This window comes from Leptodactylus fuscus, chromosome 1 (genome assembly GCF_031893055.1).
Source record: "Leptodactylus fuscus isolate aLepFus1 chromosome 1, aLepFus1.hap2, whole genome shotgun sequence".
Taxonomy (NCBI): domain Eukaryota; kingdom Metazoa; phylum Chordata; class Amphibia; order Anura; family Leptodactylidae; genus Leptodactylus; species Leptodactylus fuscus.
Window position 1 is genome coordinate 261,766,707 of NC_134265.1, and position 14,914 is coordinate 261,781,620.

At 40.6% G+C, this 14,914-nt stretch overlaps 1 protein-coding gene across 1 annotated transcript in view; it reads left to right on the forward strand.

Moving 5' to 3' along the window:
* Positions 1-14,914, forward strand: part of ZGRF1 (zinc finger GRF-type containing 1) — a 57,563-nt gene that overhangs the window by 26,709 nt on the left and 15,940 nt on the right. The window contains exons 14-19 of the mRNA XM_075284261.1: positions 3,325-3,521; positions 8,924-9,063; positions 9,442-9,588; positions 11,148-11,262; positions 11,495-11,748; positions 13,607-13,766. Of these exons, the coding sequence (XP_075140362.1) occupies positions 3,325-3,521; positions 8,924-9,063; positions 9,442-9,588; positions 11,148-11,262; positions 11,495-11,748; positions 13,607-13,766 (1,013 nt within the window). The remainder of the gene's footprint in view (positions 1-3,324; positions 3,522-8,923; positions 9,064-9,441; positions 9,589-11,147; positions 11,263-11,494; positions 11,749-13,606; positions 13,767-14,914) is intronic.

Below are 14,914 nucleotides of genomic sequence, written 5' to 3' on the forward strand. Positions count from 1 at the left end.
GTTAAGTGGATGTTGAAAGGAGTAGTAGACGTATTTAACAGCACAGGAAAGAGGTTTAAAGAGGTTGTGCGGAAAATAGAGAGTAGGTATATTCACCTGTCCCTGGCGCTCTGTTGTCTGCCGCCAGTGTCTGATCTCACGCTGTGCCCCTACTACAGAGGTCCTGTGCTGCACACACTATCACAATCTACTTGTGACCAAGATGCAAAAAAAAAAATGTCACACGGATGGCACGTGGAAATACACTAGAATGTATAACATCTATTATTTCCTAGTCTGCAAAACTTTTAGCTAATGTGAAAAGAGGCTTATCCCCACAATTCTTAACATTGCCCCACAAATGTTATTGACAAAAAAATGGTAACTGCCAATAATAGCGGAAATTCTACACAATATAATCATTAAAACATATAATTTATTGGAAAAGTATATAAAAGTTACAAAAACATAGACATAGGAACAAACCTATGTATCCACTTAGATAATTCCATATGGTAAGGGGGATTACACAGACAAATAATGATAGGGGATATGATGTAGATTTATCTGAATATGCACATCGTCCATGGGTAAACATATATTAATTGCAAGATTGGTTATAATGGTCATTGTAATATGCACATAACATTAAGGAAGCAAAGAGCCAACAAGACTAGTTGAAAAAATGGTAATGTACTCCAGTTACCAAGACTGCCTTACCACATGTCACGGGCATGAATACATATGTTTGTACCCATATGTTTATATAATTTTACAATAAATTATATATTTTATTCAGTATATTGTATGGAATTTCTCCTTTTTTGGCAAGTCACCATAGTGGTATTGAATTCCGTGTGCATATTATACTTCATTAGTAGAGATGAGCGAACAGTAAAATGTTCGAGATTCGATATTCGTTTAGAATAGCCGCTCAATATTTGACTATTCGATTGAATATCGAACCCCATTATAGTCTATGGGAGAAAATGCTTCGCTACAGGGGATCCATTCAACTCAGGAGGGTCACCAAGCCCACTTTCACACCCCAGGAAATGATGCCAACACCCTGGAAAGCAACTGGGACAGCAGGGGGAGCATGTCTGGGGGCATCAAGTACCTTTATTATGTCAGGGTCCCCTGTCAGCTTGCAATATGCCGGAGCTGACTTTTTCCCATAGGAATGCATTGACCAGTGTTGATTGGCCAGTCTACGGGATTCGGCCAATCAACGCTGGTTCTGCCTGAGGAGGCGGAGTCTAAAATCGATCCACAACAGTTTCCATTCTGGTCCGATTTTAGACTCCGCCTCCTCCTGCAGAACCAGCGTTGATTGGCCGAATGCCATAGACTGGCCAATCAACGCTGGTCAATGCATTTCTATAGCGAGATATAGCAGAGCTGGCCGTGCAGTTAGCCTGGCTACTTCGGACAGATGAAAGAGCTCTGCACTACACCCAACCATCCCTCCAGCTACTCCTCCTGTACTAACACGACTAGCTCAGCTTGGCTATTCCTTAGTACTACTAACACGCTCAGCTCGGCTATTCCTTAGTGTAATAGTTGAGCTGAGCGTGTTAGTAGTACTAAGGAATAGCCAAGCTGAGCGTGTTAGTCTGCTGCATATCTGCCAGCTCTCCTACATCTCCTACACACTCAGCTTGCTATTCCTTAGTACTACTAACACGCTCAGCTCGGCTATTCCTTAGTGTAATATCCCAGCTGAGCGTGTTAGTAGTACTAAGGAATAGCCCAGCTGAGCGTGTTAGTAGTACTAAGGAATAGCCAAGCTGAGCGTGTTAGTACTACAAATCCACCATTCATCTAAATTAGAGGTTATCTGTTTCCGGCTGCCAGTTCCTTTTTCCGATTTTTTTTCACTGCCTACGTTGTCGTAGTTCCTGTCCCACCTCCCCTGCGCAGTTATTGGTGCAAAAAACGTGCCAGGGAAGGTGGGAGGGGAATCGAATTTTTAGTGAGTTTGCCACCTTGTGTTCGATTGGAATCGAACACCTTGAACGGCCTGATATTCGATCGTACGCTGTTCCCTCATCTCTATTCATTAGCCCCAATTTTTCGTTATATTCTATTTCCTATTTTGAAAAAAAAATGCAAACAGAAATGTCGGATTGATAAAAAATTTGTCATGTAGTTATATTTCTAAGTGATTACACTCCTCTTAAACTATACCGCTTTTTAAACAGCATAAAGTAGGTAGGGGCCTCATTAGAGGTTTTTGCACTGAGGCCCCTATCTACACCTCTGTTCTGCAGTCTCTTCAGAACGCAAATTATGATAAGCAGAAGCTCATGGGAGGTTACTAAACAGAACTCCCTCTGGGGTGACCTTTCCTGGTCCCCTGGAATGATGTCAGGGCCTACGTGCACTGCTGATCCTTGTGACTGGGTCTCAGTTAACATGTTAGCAAAAACAATGTGAGGGTAAATCACCAAAAGGGCTATTAAAATTGAATCTGAAGGCAATGAACAAGTTTAGCTTGTACTTTGGAAACTCTCCTAGCATATAGCATCTCATACAGTCTGCACCCCCACACAGCCAAAGGGAGAAATGTGGGTACAGGCTGGGGAATTGGGGGTGCAGACTGTGTGAGAAATAGAGGGGGACATTTCCCCCTTTTGCTTGCACAGCCTGCACCCCCCATTTCACACTCTTAGTCACATGCTGTACACACTCTTTCTCATAAATTCCATGTTCCATCAGTCTCTGCTCTTAGCAGCTAACTCTTCTGCTATAATACTCCTGTCCTGTACGATAAAGATGTGTCATTCATGAGCATGCCCTTCTATATGCTGGCTCTTTGTAGTGAACAATGGGAGTCTGCTCCTAACCATCAGCTGAACGCTCACATTGCCACTCTCCTTACTGGCTAACCCCATCCTACCTCCAAATGGGTCACTCAGTCTCCTTTTAACCTAATATTATGACATCCTTTGGATGACAGCAGCCCAGGGTCGTATTATTGGGTTCAAAGGAGTAGTTTGTGGGGGGGGGGGGGGGGTGTCTGAGTGTCTACGCATGGACGACAATAATTTATAAGGAGCCACCCCGAGCCAAAAAAGCTGGCTCTTCTTAGTGAGCGGATCCAAGTGATCCAGCTCAATACAAAGAACTAAAATATTGACCATTATGGTACAAATCCAGAATTGCTCCACCCACCCATGATCTCTTGGTCATGGTGTCTTCAAATAAACTAGACTGTCCTTGCAGCCACTGTCCCTAGGATAAGCGTGAGTTTATAGCTGATTTTAAAGTTATATTTTCTTTTTCTAATAATTAACATATAAACTTGTAGTGCTAGCACTTATATTTTTTTGCCTGTATTAGGGCCGATTCTTTTATGCTTGTGATGCACCCCAAAACAGTCAATGTAATTTCTTTAAATGGCTGGATGAAGTAAAGGAGACTCATACACAGAGGGACAACCACGAATCCAGAGTTGTCATAGCAGATATGAAGAGTCTGTCCAGCTATGCCAGATGTCAAAGTATAAAGCTGTATGAAGAGAGCCATCTCATTATTAGGTATGTGCCAATTGTATATTTCACTTATTAGGTTTTGCAATGGGACCCAACAGGCCAATGAGTAGATTTCCTACTCCCATTCCCCCATTCATTTCAAAACATTTGGCCAGAATCCACCGAAGATTGAGCAGGGTACTTCTGTTTTTTTCAGATTTTTTTTTTTTTTTTTTGCATCTAACGGAAAACGAGTGGAAGGTGGAATTTTTGGGGTGGATTCCTCCACAAACATTCTGGTGTGTGAACATAATTAAAGGGCAATTCCCAAATATGGTGAACATTTTTGTAATATACTTACAGTCCTATGAAAAAGTTTGGGCACCCCTATTAATCTTAATCATTTTTAGTTCTAAATATTTTGGTGTTTATAACAGCCATTTCAGTTTGATATATCTAATAACTGATGGACACAGTAATATTTCAGGATTGAAATGAGGTTTATTGTACTAACAGAAAATGTGCAATATGCATTAAACCAAAATTTGACCGGTGCAAAAGTATGGGCACCTCAACAGAAAAGTGACATTAATATTTAGTAGATCCTCCTTTTGCAAAGATAACAGCCTCTAGTCGCTTCCTGTAGCTTTTAATCAGTTCCTGGATCCTGGATAAAGGTATTTTGGACAAACAATTCAAGTTCAGTTAAGTTAGATGGTCGCCGAGCATGGACAGCCCGCTTCAAATCATCCCACAGATGTTCAATGATATTCAGGTCTGGGGACTGGGATGGCCATTCCAGAACATTGTAATTGTTCCTCTGCATGAATGCCTGAGGATTTGGAGCGGTGTTTTGGATCATTGTCTTGCTGAAATATCCATCCCCGGCGTAACTTCAACTTCGTCACTGATTCTTGAACATTATTCTCAAGAATCTGCTGATACTGAGTGGAATCCATGCGACTCTCAACTTTAACAAGATTCCCGATGCCGGCATTGGCCACACAGCCCCAAAGCATGATGGAACCTCCACCAAATTTTACAGTGGGTAGCATGTGTTTTTCTTGGAATGCTGTTTCTTTTTGGACGCCATGCATAACGCCTTTTTTATAACCAAACAACTCAATTTTTGTTTCCAAAATGAAGCTGCCTTGTCCAAATGTGCTTTTTCATACCTCAGGCAACTCTATTTGTGGCATACGTGCAGAAACGGCTTCTTTCTCATCACTCTCCCATACAGCTTCTATTTGTGCAAAGTGCGCTGTATAGTTGACCGATGCACAGTGACACCATCTGCAGCAAGATGATGCTGCAGCTCTTTGGAGGTGGTCTGTGGATTGTCCTTGACTGTTCTCACCATTCTTCTTCTCTGCCTTTCTGATATTTTTCTTGGCCTGCCACTTCTGGGCTTAACAAGAACTGTGCCTGTGGTCTTCCATTTCCTTACTATGTTCCTCACAGTGGAAACTGACAGGTTAAATCTCTGAGACAACTTTTTGTATGCTTCCCCTGAACAACTATGTTGAACAATCTTTGTTTTCAGATCATTTGAGAGTTGTTTTGAGTAGCCCATGATGCCACTCTTCAGAGGAGATTCAAATAGGAGATCAACTTGCAATTGGCCACCTTAAATACCTTTTCTTATGATTGGATACATCTGGCTATGAAGTTCAAAGCTCACTGAGGTTACAAAACCAATTTTGTGCTTCAGTAAGTCAGTAAAAAGTAGTTAGGGGAATTCAAATCAATAAAATGATAAGGGTGCCCATACTTTTGCACCGGTCAAATTTTGGTTTAATGCATATTGCACATTTTCTGTTAGTACAATAAACCTCATTTCAATCCTGAAATATTACTGTGTCCATCAGTTATTAGATATATCAAACTGAAATGGCTGTTGCAAACACCAAAATATTTAGAACAAAAAATGATTAAGATTAATAGGGGTGCCCAAACTTTTTCATAGGACTGTATATTAATCTATAAAACTTCCTTTAAATAGAAAACAGTCTGTAAAGTTCGAATCGGTAGTTCTCTAACTAAGCATTGCCAAGGAGAATCCTTCATGCAATACCAAGAGCTTTAGCATTTGCCAAAGGTGAAATGTTCACATCAAATTGATGTATCTAGGCTTTCTACAGCTTAGAAAAATGGTTCTGGTATCACATTAAATCTGTTTGTAAAGATTGTAAATATTATTAAATTATTATAAATGGAGATATCACCAATGAAAAACAGGCAGGAATGTGAAGATTTTTTTTTGTTGTTTTTTTTAAATGAAGCACGAACTGCTGCATATCTTGCTCAAATTCTTAACTGTGTTTTTAAGCTAGTGATATCTTAGGTTATGTTATAGCTAATTCTGCAATCTCTGCTTTCATGTGATACTAGAACAATTTTCCTAGCTTGTATAAAAGTGGAGATACAGTCATTTGAAGTGACCATTCCACCTTTCAAGTGCTACAGCTCTACATACTGGCTACACAAATGTGTAGGGATTTCCTTAGTAACAGTTCAGTTGGAATTGTAGAGCCTAGTTTCTATTAACTCCTTCCCAACATCCGCTGTAATAGTACTTCAGTATTGGCTCCTGAGCGTCCGCCATGTCTGTGCTGTATTATACAGCAGAAACCTGGTGCTAATGTCTACAATCAGTGCCCGCACTGATCGCAGGAATTAACCCATCTGGTATTCAGAGGAATACAGACGTAGTCCCAGTGGTGAAGTTAGGGTCCCACCCCGTCTCAATAGGTAAAGAAGGAACTTCACACGAAGTATGTGTCAACCAATCAAACGTGTTTATTGGTAGAGTAAACGTTTTCGGTCTCTGTGGACCTTCATCAGACTCTGTGTGACAAAATGGATAATCGTATATGGTATCGGTCTGGAGGTAAAGGTAAATTCCCGGTACCTCTGCTGCCGCTGACCCAAGCCCGCTTGTAGTATATATGAAAACTGAAATCAGTTGCGCAGAATGAAAAGGCAGTCTGCCACAGGGAAGCGCGTTTCAACAGTGGGGACTTGAACTTGCAATCATTACTTATCATTATACCATAGGTTGCAATACTACTATATTGCAGTCTTCTTTTATGTTCCTTCAGCAGGCAGGCTTCAATAGTAATATTTCTTGGGCAGGTCTGTTATCCTTTAGAAGGTTCCAGCTGCCATAATAACCAAACCGCTCTCTTGATCCTGTGTTGCGGGAAAAGTTTGGTAAATGAAAGTAAAAGTCATTTATTTTCCCCCCTAAAGTGCTGTGGTTGCATCAGATTGTCTCGGATTTCAGGTAGTATCATAAATTCTGTGCTGTGTAAAACTTAGTATCCACTGAGCTGTAGGCTAATTGGCCACTGCCCCACTGATTCTATACAGTTGGAATTTTTTTTCTGCAGCCCCCACTCTTCCTGAGTAATCAGTGCAGTTAGTTTTGGTGTGTTCTGTGCCAAATGCCAATTAGGCGCTTTACTGTCTACTAGGTGGTTGCAGGATCTAATTGGCAAGTGGGCATGATACTGTATTTTCTAACAAAGTCAAGTGTCTTAGATCTCAGAATCAACCCCATGCCTACTATTACCAATTAAAGGATGTAAAGTGCTAGAGTCGGTCGTGGTGGTAAAAGTTACTCTTTAAATTTTCTCCAAATTTTGCCAATTTTTGTGCAATTTTCCTTTCTACATTGAGAGAGTAAACACTAGAGGTGAAGTCAGGCAGCTTACACCCTAACCCAGCATTAACATATTTCATATATAATAGGCCCTTGAAATACTATTATATTTATGTGGCACTCATTGGGTGTGGACCCACTGCGTCACTTATCTGCGTTGACTTTGGGATGCTCCTGAGGGGGCTGTCTCAGTGGCTTCCTAGTTTTCACCCTTTAAGGGTGCATGCACATTATGAGCTTTATATGTTTCACAGATTAGTTTAATGGATATAAAAAACAAAGCTCCTGGTATTACCCAGGCTGGTTGAAAGACACACGGGCATAGCACCAAGGGATCAAGTAAGAGAGCAATCTGGAGAGAGCCAAGGGCAGAACCCAGGCAGATACTGAGAATAAGCAGTAGGTCAGTACTGGCAGCACAGATTCAGTGGTCAGGAGCTAGCTGAAGTCAGATACAGGTAATCTGCAGAGCAGGAACGAGGTCAAGTAACAACCCTGTATCAATACACAAGTAGATAGAAAGGCATCTGAGCAACTATGTATGAAGGAGCCTTAAATAGCCATGTCTCTTTGCAGAGTGGATGGGGAAGAATTATTGGTGTGCCCTGGCCTTTTAAGATGCAGAAAGAGAGGTCAGACACAGTAGGGCTAAAGGCTGGAGAAACATTGTAATGAAAAAAATATATACCGTATTTTTCGGACTATAAGACGCACTTTTTTTCCCCAAAATTTTGGGGGAAAAGAAGGGTGCATCTTATAGTCTGAATGTGGCACCCGCCGTAATAGAGAGGCGAATGCCGGCAAGGGATAGACGCCGGCACAGGTGCCGGGGCCTGAGACATCGCTGCGCTCCTCTGCCCTGCATGAAGCCAGCAGGGGCGATGCTATTCCGTTCCTCTGTCCCCCCGCCGCTGGCTTCATGCAGGGCAGAGGAGCGCAGCGATGTCTCAGGCCCCGGCGCCTATCCCGTGCCGGCATCCGCCTCTCTAGTACAGCGGATGCCGGGTCAGTATCGGTGGCCCCTTCTCCCCCGGGGCCGGTCCCCATCGGCCCCGTACCTGTAAAGTTGCAGGCCGGCTCCTACGCGGCGATATCGCAGGAGCCGACCTGTTCGGGTGACAGCCGGGAGCCTAATGAGGCTCCCAGGCCTGTCACTGCTATATATTAGTATTGCGGCTGGGTCTATGACCAGCCGTAATACTAATAGACAGAATGTCCCATAGACAGCAATACAGTTGTATTGCCGTCTATGGGACTTGCAATCAAGTGACCGCAGGTTCAAGCCCCCGGGGGGGAATAAAATAGTAAAAAAAAAAAAAAAAAAAAAAAAAAGCTTTAAAAATATAAAATAAATAAAAGTTCTAAATCACCTCCTGTCCCTAGAATATATATATAAAAGTAGAAAATCATATCTCATAAACCACTGGGGTTTTTTTCAATACAAGGTGATCTAAGCAATAGATATTCCCCAAAATGGTATAACTAAAAAGTACTTCTGGCCCCGCAAAAAAAAAACACTCTATGCGTCCCCGTACAGCTGCAGGGTCACCTGTCAATGTGGCCTTGCAGCTGTTGCAAAACTACAACTCCCATATATTAAATATTTTACCATTTTTTGCTTCAAAATTTTTTTTCCCTATTTTCCTCCTCTAAAACCTAGGTGCGTCTTATAGTCCGAAAAATACGGACTATAGTTGTTTGGATATTAGGTCTGAAAGTGAAGAAAAGTGCTACTTGTAAATAAATGTAGCCCACCCTATGACCTTTTTTAAACCCCAAGTGTCTATACATTTTACATTTACAGAAAAACATCATACTTCCCAAACAGACAATATGGAAAATTTACAAAATATGCCAGCATGGATAGAGAATATGGTGGTGAATTGAAAACAAAACTGTATCTGAAGTTGAGTAGGAAGGACAGTTCTTCTGCTTACAGCAAAGGTAACAATGTGAATGTGTAGCTGCCCTCTGATGGCTCGAATACTTGTTTCATTGCATTTATTATTTTATAGTGTTTGGAAATGTAAAAAAAACAAAAAAAAAACAGTTGTTTCTAATGGACCATGTGGATTACTTCAGCATTGCGGGCGATGTAAGTCCCTGAAATTTTTAATTTCGAAATGGTCATGTTAGTTGTTTGTTTCGTTTTTTTTTAAGAAGGGCTGTTGCCGTATCCTTGGAGGTAACCCTAAAAGTTCAGTGATATGACCTAGCCAGTAGTCTGCCCATTAGTTACGTGTAAATTGTTGTCAGCTTGAGAATGAACAGTTATATATAACTGCACTATTTATAATCACCCACTTTATCATTTTTTTTCAGATGATCTCTGGGTTGTTTCAAAGACCCTGAACTTTGATCCACAGGATACTTTTGTTGCTTGCAGTGTTTTCTTTGGACCTTCTGCTAACAATGATATAGAGATTTCACCTTTGAACGGATACAGTCCATCCAACTGGCCATCAAACAGTACGTGATTGATAAAACTATACAGAGAAATATGAAAATCATAACATAGGCTTTTCTATGGCAGTGTGCATAAAATGTAATTTTTTTTCCCCATACATGCTGTACTACTGCATACTAGATAAATAGGCATAAATACACTACTGACAATACTAGCAGAGTGAGCGTTTACATATATATGAGGACTTTAACCTTTTAAAGAAAAAAGGATCCATTGACCTTGACAGCAAATTAAATATCAACTTTCATTTGTAAAGCGGATTAAATACAGAAAATAACCCGATTATTTGCTTTGGGCATTATTTTTTGTGTTGGAGGTTCTCCTATTGCGTGGTATTCTCAAGATGAAGGCCAACATGATGTCTCAGTGGTTAGCACTGCTGCTTTGCATCTGTATGCAGTTTAACTGTTCTCCTCGTGTCTGTTAGAGTTTTTGTCTTGGTACTCCGTTTTCAGAATGTAGTAGAAAAACGTTCTGATGGGGTATTTGGCTTCCTATGCAATGTGGAAATTAGATCTCCCTGTGAACAGAGATTGATGTGAATAATGGCAATCTCTGTATAGCTCCGCAAAATGCATTTGCGCTATGTAGTAACATGAGTAAAAAAATAGTTGGATATGGTTATGACGTGTGATAACAATTTTATCAAGGAGCTTCTATCCTCTGTTACCCCGTGCCATTCTGGAGAATTAACGTGCATGTATTTCTGCATGCGGTGCTCATACTCAATAGTGAATAAATTGTAATGGGGTTTAAAATTTTATATATATATATATATATATATATATATATATATATATATATGTATATATATATATATGTATATATATATATGTATATATATATACATATATAATATATATGATATTTTAAACCCATTTAAATCTTTCAGGACACATTTGAATTATGTTTGAGTATATTTTATCTAAAAGAATAACTCAATAAAATTATGCAAGTGCTTTTTTTACGTGGAAGCTAGAATAAAAGAGCAAATATTTTGTTTTCCAGCAAGAATCGAAGCAATAGCATTAAAAAAAAATCTGTAATGCAGTGTTATAGTAACAACGTATCAGTTAAATTGGCTGTGAATTTATTGATTGTTTAGGAGTATACTATCTATGACCGATCCTTAGTATAGGTCATCAATAGCAGATCGGTGTGGGTCCAACTCCCAGTACCGTTGCTCATTGGCTGTTTGCAGCCGTTGTTGTGTGCTGGAATTGGCATGGCTCCATATACTCCAGCAGTTGGGTATGGTATTGCAAACACAGTACTATTCAGGACAATGGGACTGATCTTGCAGTACCCTTACTGGCCACTGTCTTAATGTACAGAACTGTGCTATTTCTTTTACTTCATTCGGTACTACTTCATCAAACATCTGATCGCTAGGTTTGCCATTATATGGCCCCCTGCCAATCTGCTATTGCTGACTTATGCTAAGGATAGGAAGATCATCAATAGTATACTTATGAACAGCCACCTTTAATAATCAGAGCCTTCCTTTCATATTTGTTGTCATGAGATAGAAAGACACTGATGTAATTGTTGTTTTTTGCAGTGGTTGTCCATGCTTTACTAGTCTGTAATGCAAGTTCAGAACTGACATCTTTGAGAAATATACAGGAGCACTTTAACCCATCATCACTGCCTATAATGCCTCATCTTCTCACACTGTAAGTACACCAATTATAGAGTTACACTATAGAGCTGCATGATCACCAAAAATAAGCTATGCTGGTAAATTTTCACTTCACTACATGTAAGTAGAATACATTATTCTTGTTCTGAAATTGGGCTGGGGACTGACTGCATTTACCAGATCTTATTTTATGACTTGCTGCTCTCATTTCTCATAAGGTATGTAAAAAGAAGTCACTAAACTATTTGTTTCTTTGTCTTTTTTAGTTGTCCCGGATCATTGGCATCTGAGAAAACAAAAATTCCTAGAGGGAAATTCAAAGCCCCTGCGACCACTTCTAAGGGGTCCAGCAAATGTAACATCACAGATTATACATTTGTAAAGAATTTAGTAAGAGACATGATCAAGCGATTTTGCTTGAATGATGACCAAGCCACAGCTTTGATGAAAGTTGCACATATGATGGTTAGCTCTGATGAATTCCAGGGCCCCCAGGCTGCCCCCATCACAATTATTCATGGTAAGAGAAATAGTATTATTCAACCTTAAGGCCTCCATACACTTCAGATTGTCAGCCAACTGGACGAATCTGCGGTCACTTGGATGGATGTTATTGGTCAGGGCTCGTTCATATCTGCGTCTCGGCCTCTGCAGGTTTCTGCATGCAGAAGACGGAAACCTCATAACGGAGACCCGAACGCTGGTGTGAACCTAGCGTCACATGGAAAATGAAATATATAAGCAGCATATTATAGAGCAGGAGAAGATGAGCACATTTATATAGAGATTTGTATGAAAAGATTTTGCATAACTTGTAAATTATTCAATGAAATGTTTTCTCTTTCTGTGCAGAGTAGTGAAGGAGGTAGTGTTATGGACTGCTATCGCTGCAGGGACAGTCATGGGGGGGAACTGTCAATAACTTGCCTTTTATGCATAGTAAGGGTAGATATTTCAATAGATAAACTAATCTGTTCAGTTCTGAATGCTCAATCACATACTCTCTGCAGATTGAACTGTATTTTTCATTTGACAAGTTCCCTTTAAGACAGACCTTGGCAATGTGCGGCCTGCGGGACACATCTGGCCCTCTGACTGCTTCTGTCCAGCCCGCATTTTTTGTGGAAGTTTGTTCTAGGACCTGTGATGATGTCATCACAGCCTATCACCAGGATAGGCTAAGACTCGTTAGTGGGCGGAGCCACACGGGACAGTGTGTTTGATGCAAGCTGCCGGCAATGGAGGTTGCTGGAAGATAAAGAGAAGAGACAGCATGTGTGAGCAAGAGGGGGGAACTAAGGGCAGATGTAGGGGAGCAGGTAAACTGAATGCACATGGAGGGGGGACATTAAACTAGGGGGCAGATGGAGGGTGACATTAAACTGGGGTCAACTGGAGGAGGATATTAAACCATGGGTGGTAGCTTGAGGGGGACATGTCTGGCTCTAGTTGTCCCCAGTTTAATGTCCCCTCCACCTACCCCCACTGTTTAATGTCCCCCTCCAGCTGCTCCAGTTTAATGTCCCCTCTAGTTTAACACAGTTTAAACTGGGGCACCAGGAGAGGGACTTAATACTGTGGGACATTTGGAGGGGAACATTAAAATGTGGGGACATATAGTGTATAGGTGACTGTAGGAGGATTATACTATGTGGGAGCACATGGAAAGATGATTGAGAATGGGCGGAGTCAGCGTAGAAGTGGGTGGAGCTAAATTTTCAGCGGCGCACATGGCCCTTTAGAATAGTTTCAATTTCTCATGTGGCCCCATGGGAAAATTAATTGCCCACCCCTGCTTTAAGAGCACAGAGGAGGGTTTGTGGAGTGTTTAGTGCAAAGACTCCAGGATACTGCACAGGTATGGGCATACCATTGCAGCATGAGGAGGATTCAGACTTTATTTCCATGGTCATACAGCTAGTATGTCCACTCCCCTAAGTAGGCTTAAACCTCTAGCAGAAAAAGGAACCGATTGAAGTCAATGGGAGGCTTTTTTTCAGTACTGAAATTCCACACCAAATTCCTCACCATTTTCCTCCGTGTGAATGGACCCTAGCTGTTTTTCTCAGAGTTGCTGTGAGACAGAAGGATTCTCCAGGAGAATGTCAGTGATTCACTAAGACACATGTGGGATGTGGTGGATAAATGGGTGTCTGACACCAGCCCCATCATGGCAGTTGCAGACCTGTATATAATGTTGCATCTTGCCTGAACCCTTTGGGCCTTGCTTGTATAATTCTTCCTCACTATTGCTACAGAATGTATTACCGGTATGCCAAATAAATTATTTTCTAATACACTAAAAAAAATCCATTTAAGTGTATTTCAAATTAAAAATATTTATTTTAATGCATAATGTTATATTTGTAATATTTTAGGAGTTTTTGGTGCTGGAAAAAGTTGTCTGCTGGCAGTGGTTGTTTTATTTTTAGTTCAGCTGTTTGAAACATATAATCCCCCTGAAGAACATGGTTCAGTCCACTGGAAATTACTCATTTCATCATCCACAAATGTAGCAGTTGACCGCGTCCTCCTTGGGTATGTAAAGATTTCAATGACTATATGAATTGTACCTCAAAGACGCTTATTGTTATATAAGTGCATCCACTCTTTTCACAAAATATACATCATAGCTGCATGTGATATTTCTTTCAGTTGAGTTTTGTTTCTTTTCTTTAGTTGAATTCACTGAACTGATGTTCAATGTAACACAATATCTTAGATCACTTGTATTCCACAAAAGACGGTAGCATTTTGTATTGCTTGATAATGAATCCTGGAAACTATTATGTGTAGACTACCATTTGAGCAGATTTACAAAGCTTCATTATTGGAATTGGTTAAAAGATGAACCAGATGAAGCAAATACAAATAGAAAGGGCACAATCTCTGTTTTCTGGGATCGGAATAGTGATGGATTCTCTTTTGGATAGCCCATAAATATCAGAAATGTGGGTTGTTAATCAGCTCTTTTGGGAGGAAGCTGAAGTACCCTACACCCTGACTACTATGTAGACAGTGTACAGATAGACACACCAGTGTAAACCATGAAGCTGCCAGTGGATACGACCATGAATGCAGGAACTTTCTAAGGTCACAAAATCCGCCATAATTTCCTTTTTGTGGCCGGGATATCTTCTGATACATGTAGTGTCCCTGCCTGATAACCCGGCTACAATAAGAAAATGAGGGCTGGATTCCTGATGAGTCCCAGACCAGAGAAAGCTTCTGCATTTGTGGTCATATATATTGGCAACCGATCAAGACAACAGACTCTCACCACTAAGATGGTTAGAGAAAATCTTTAAAACTCCGCAGAATTTTTAACTATATATATTTGCAAAAATGCTTAACTTTTAATTATCTACAAATATAGATATGATTATATTCATGGGAATACCCCTTTAAGATTGAAGCAGCTGGTAGTGCATGCATCCCCCCCCCCTTTCCTCCAATCACTTTGTTGGGAATGGCTGAGATAGCCGGTCAAAAGCTTTTGGCTATTTTTAGCAGTCTTGTAGAGAATGAATGGAATGGTACCTTGGATGCTTGACCTTCCACACCATTTTGATTGGGGAGCAGGACCCCTGTTCTTCTGATCAGACAGGAAGTACCTATTCAGTAGACCGGATTTATCTTCATACAGTACTACAAGTATACCCTTTTAAAGACTTCAGTGTAAAAAT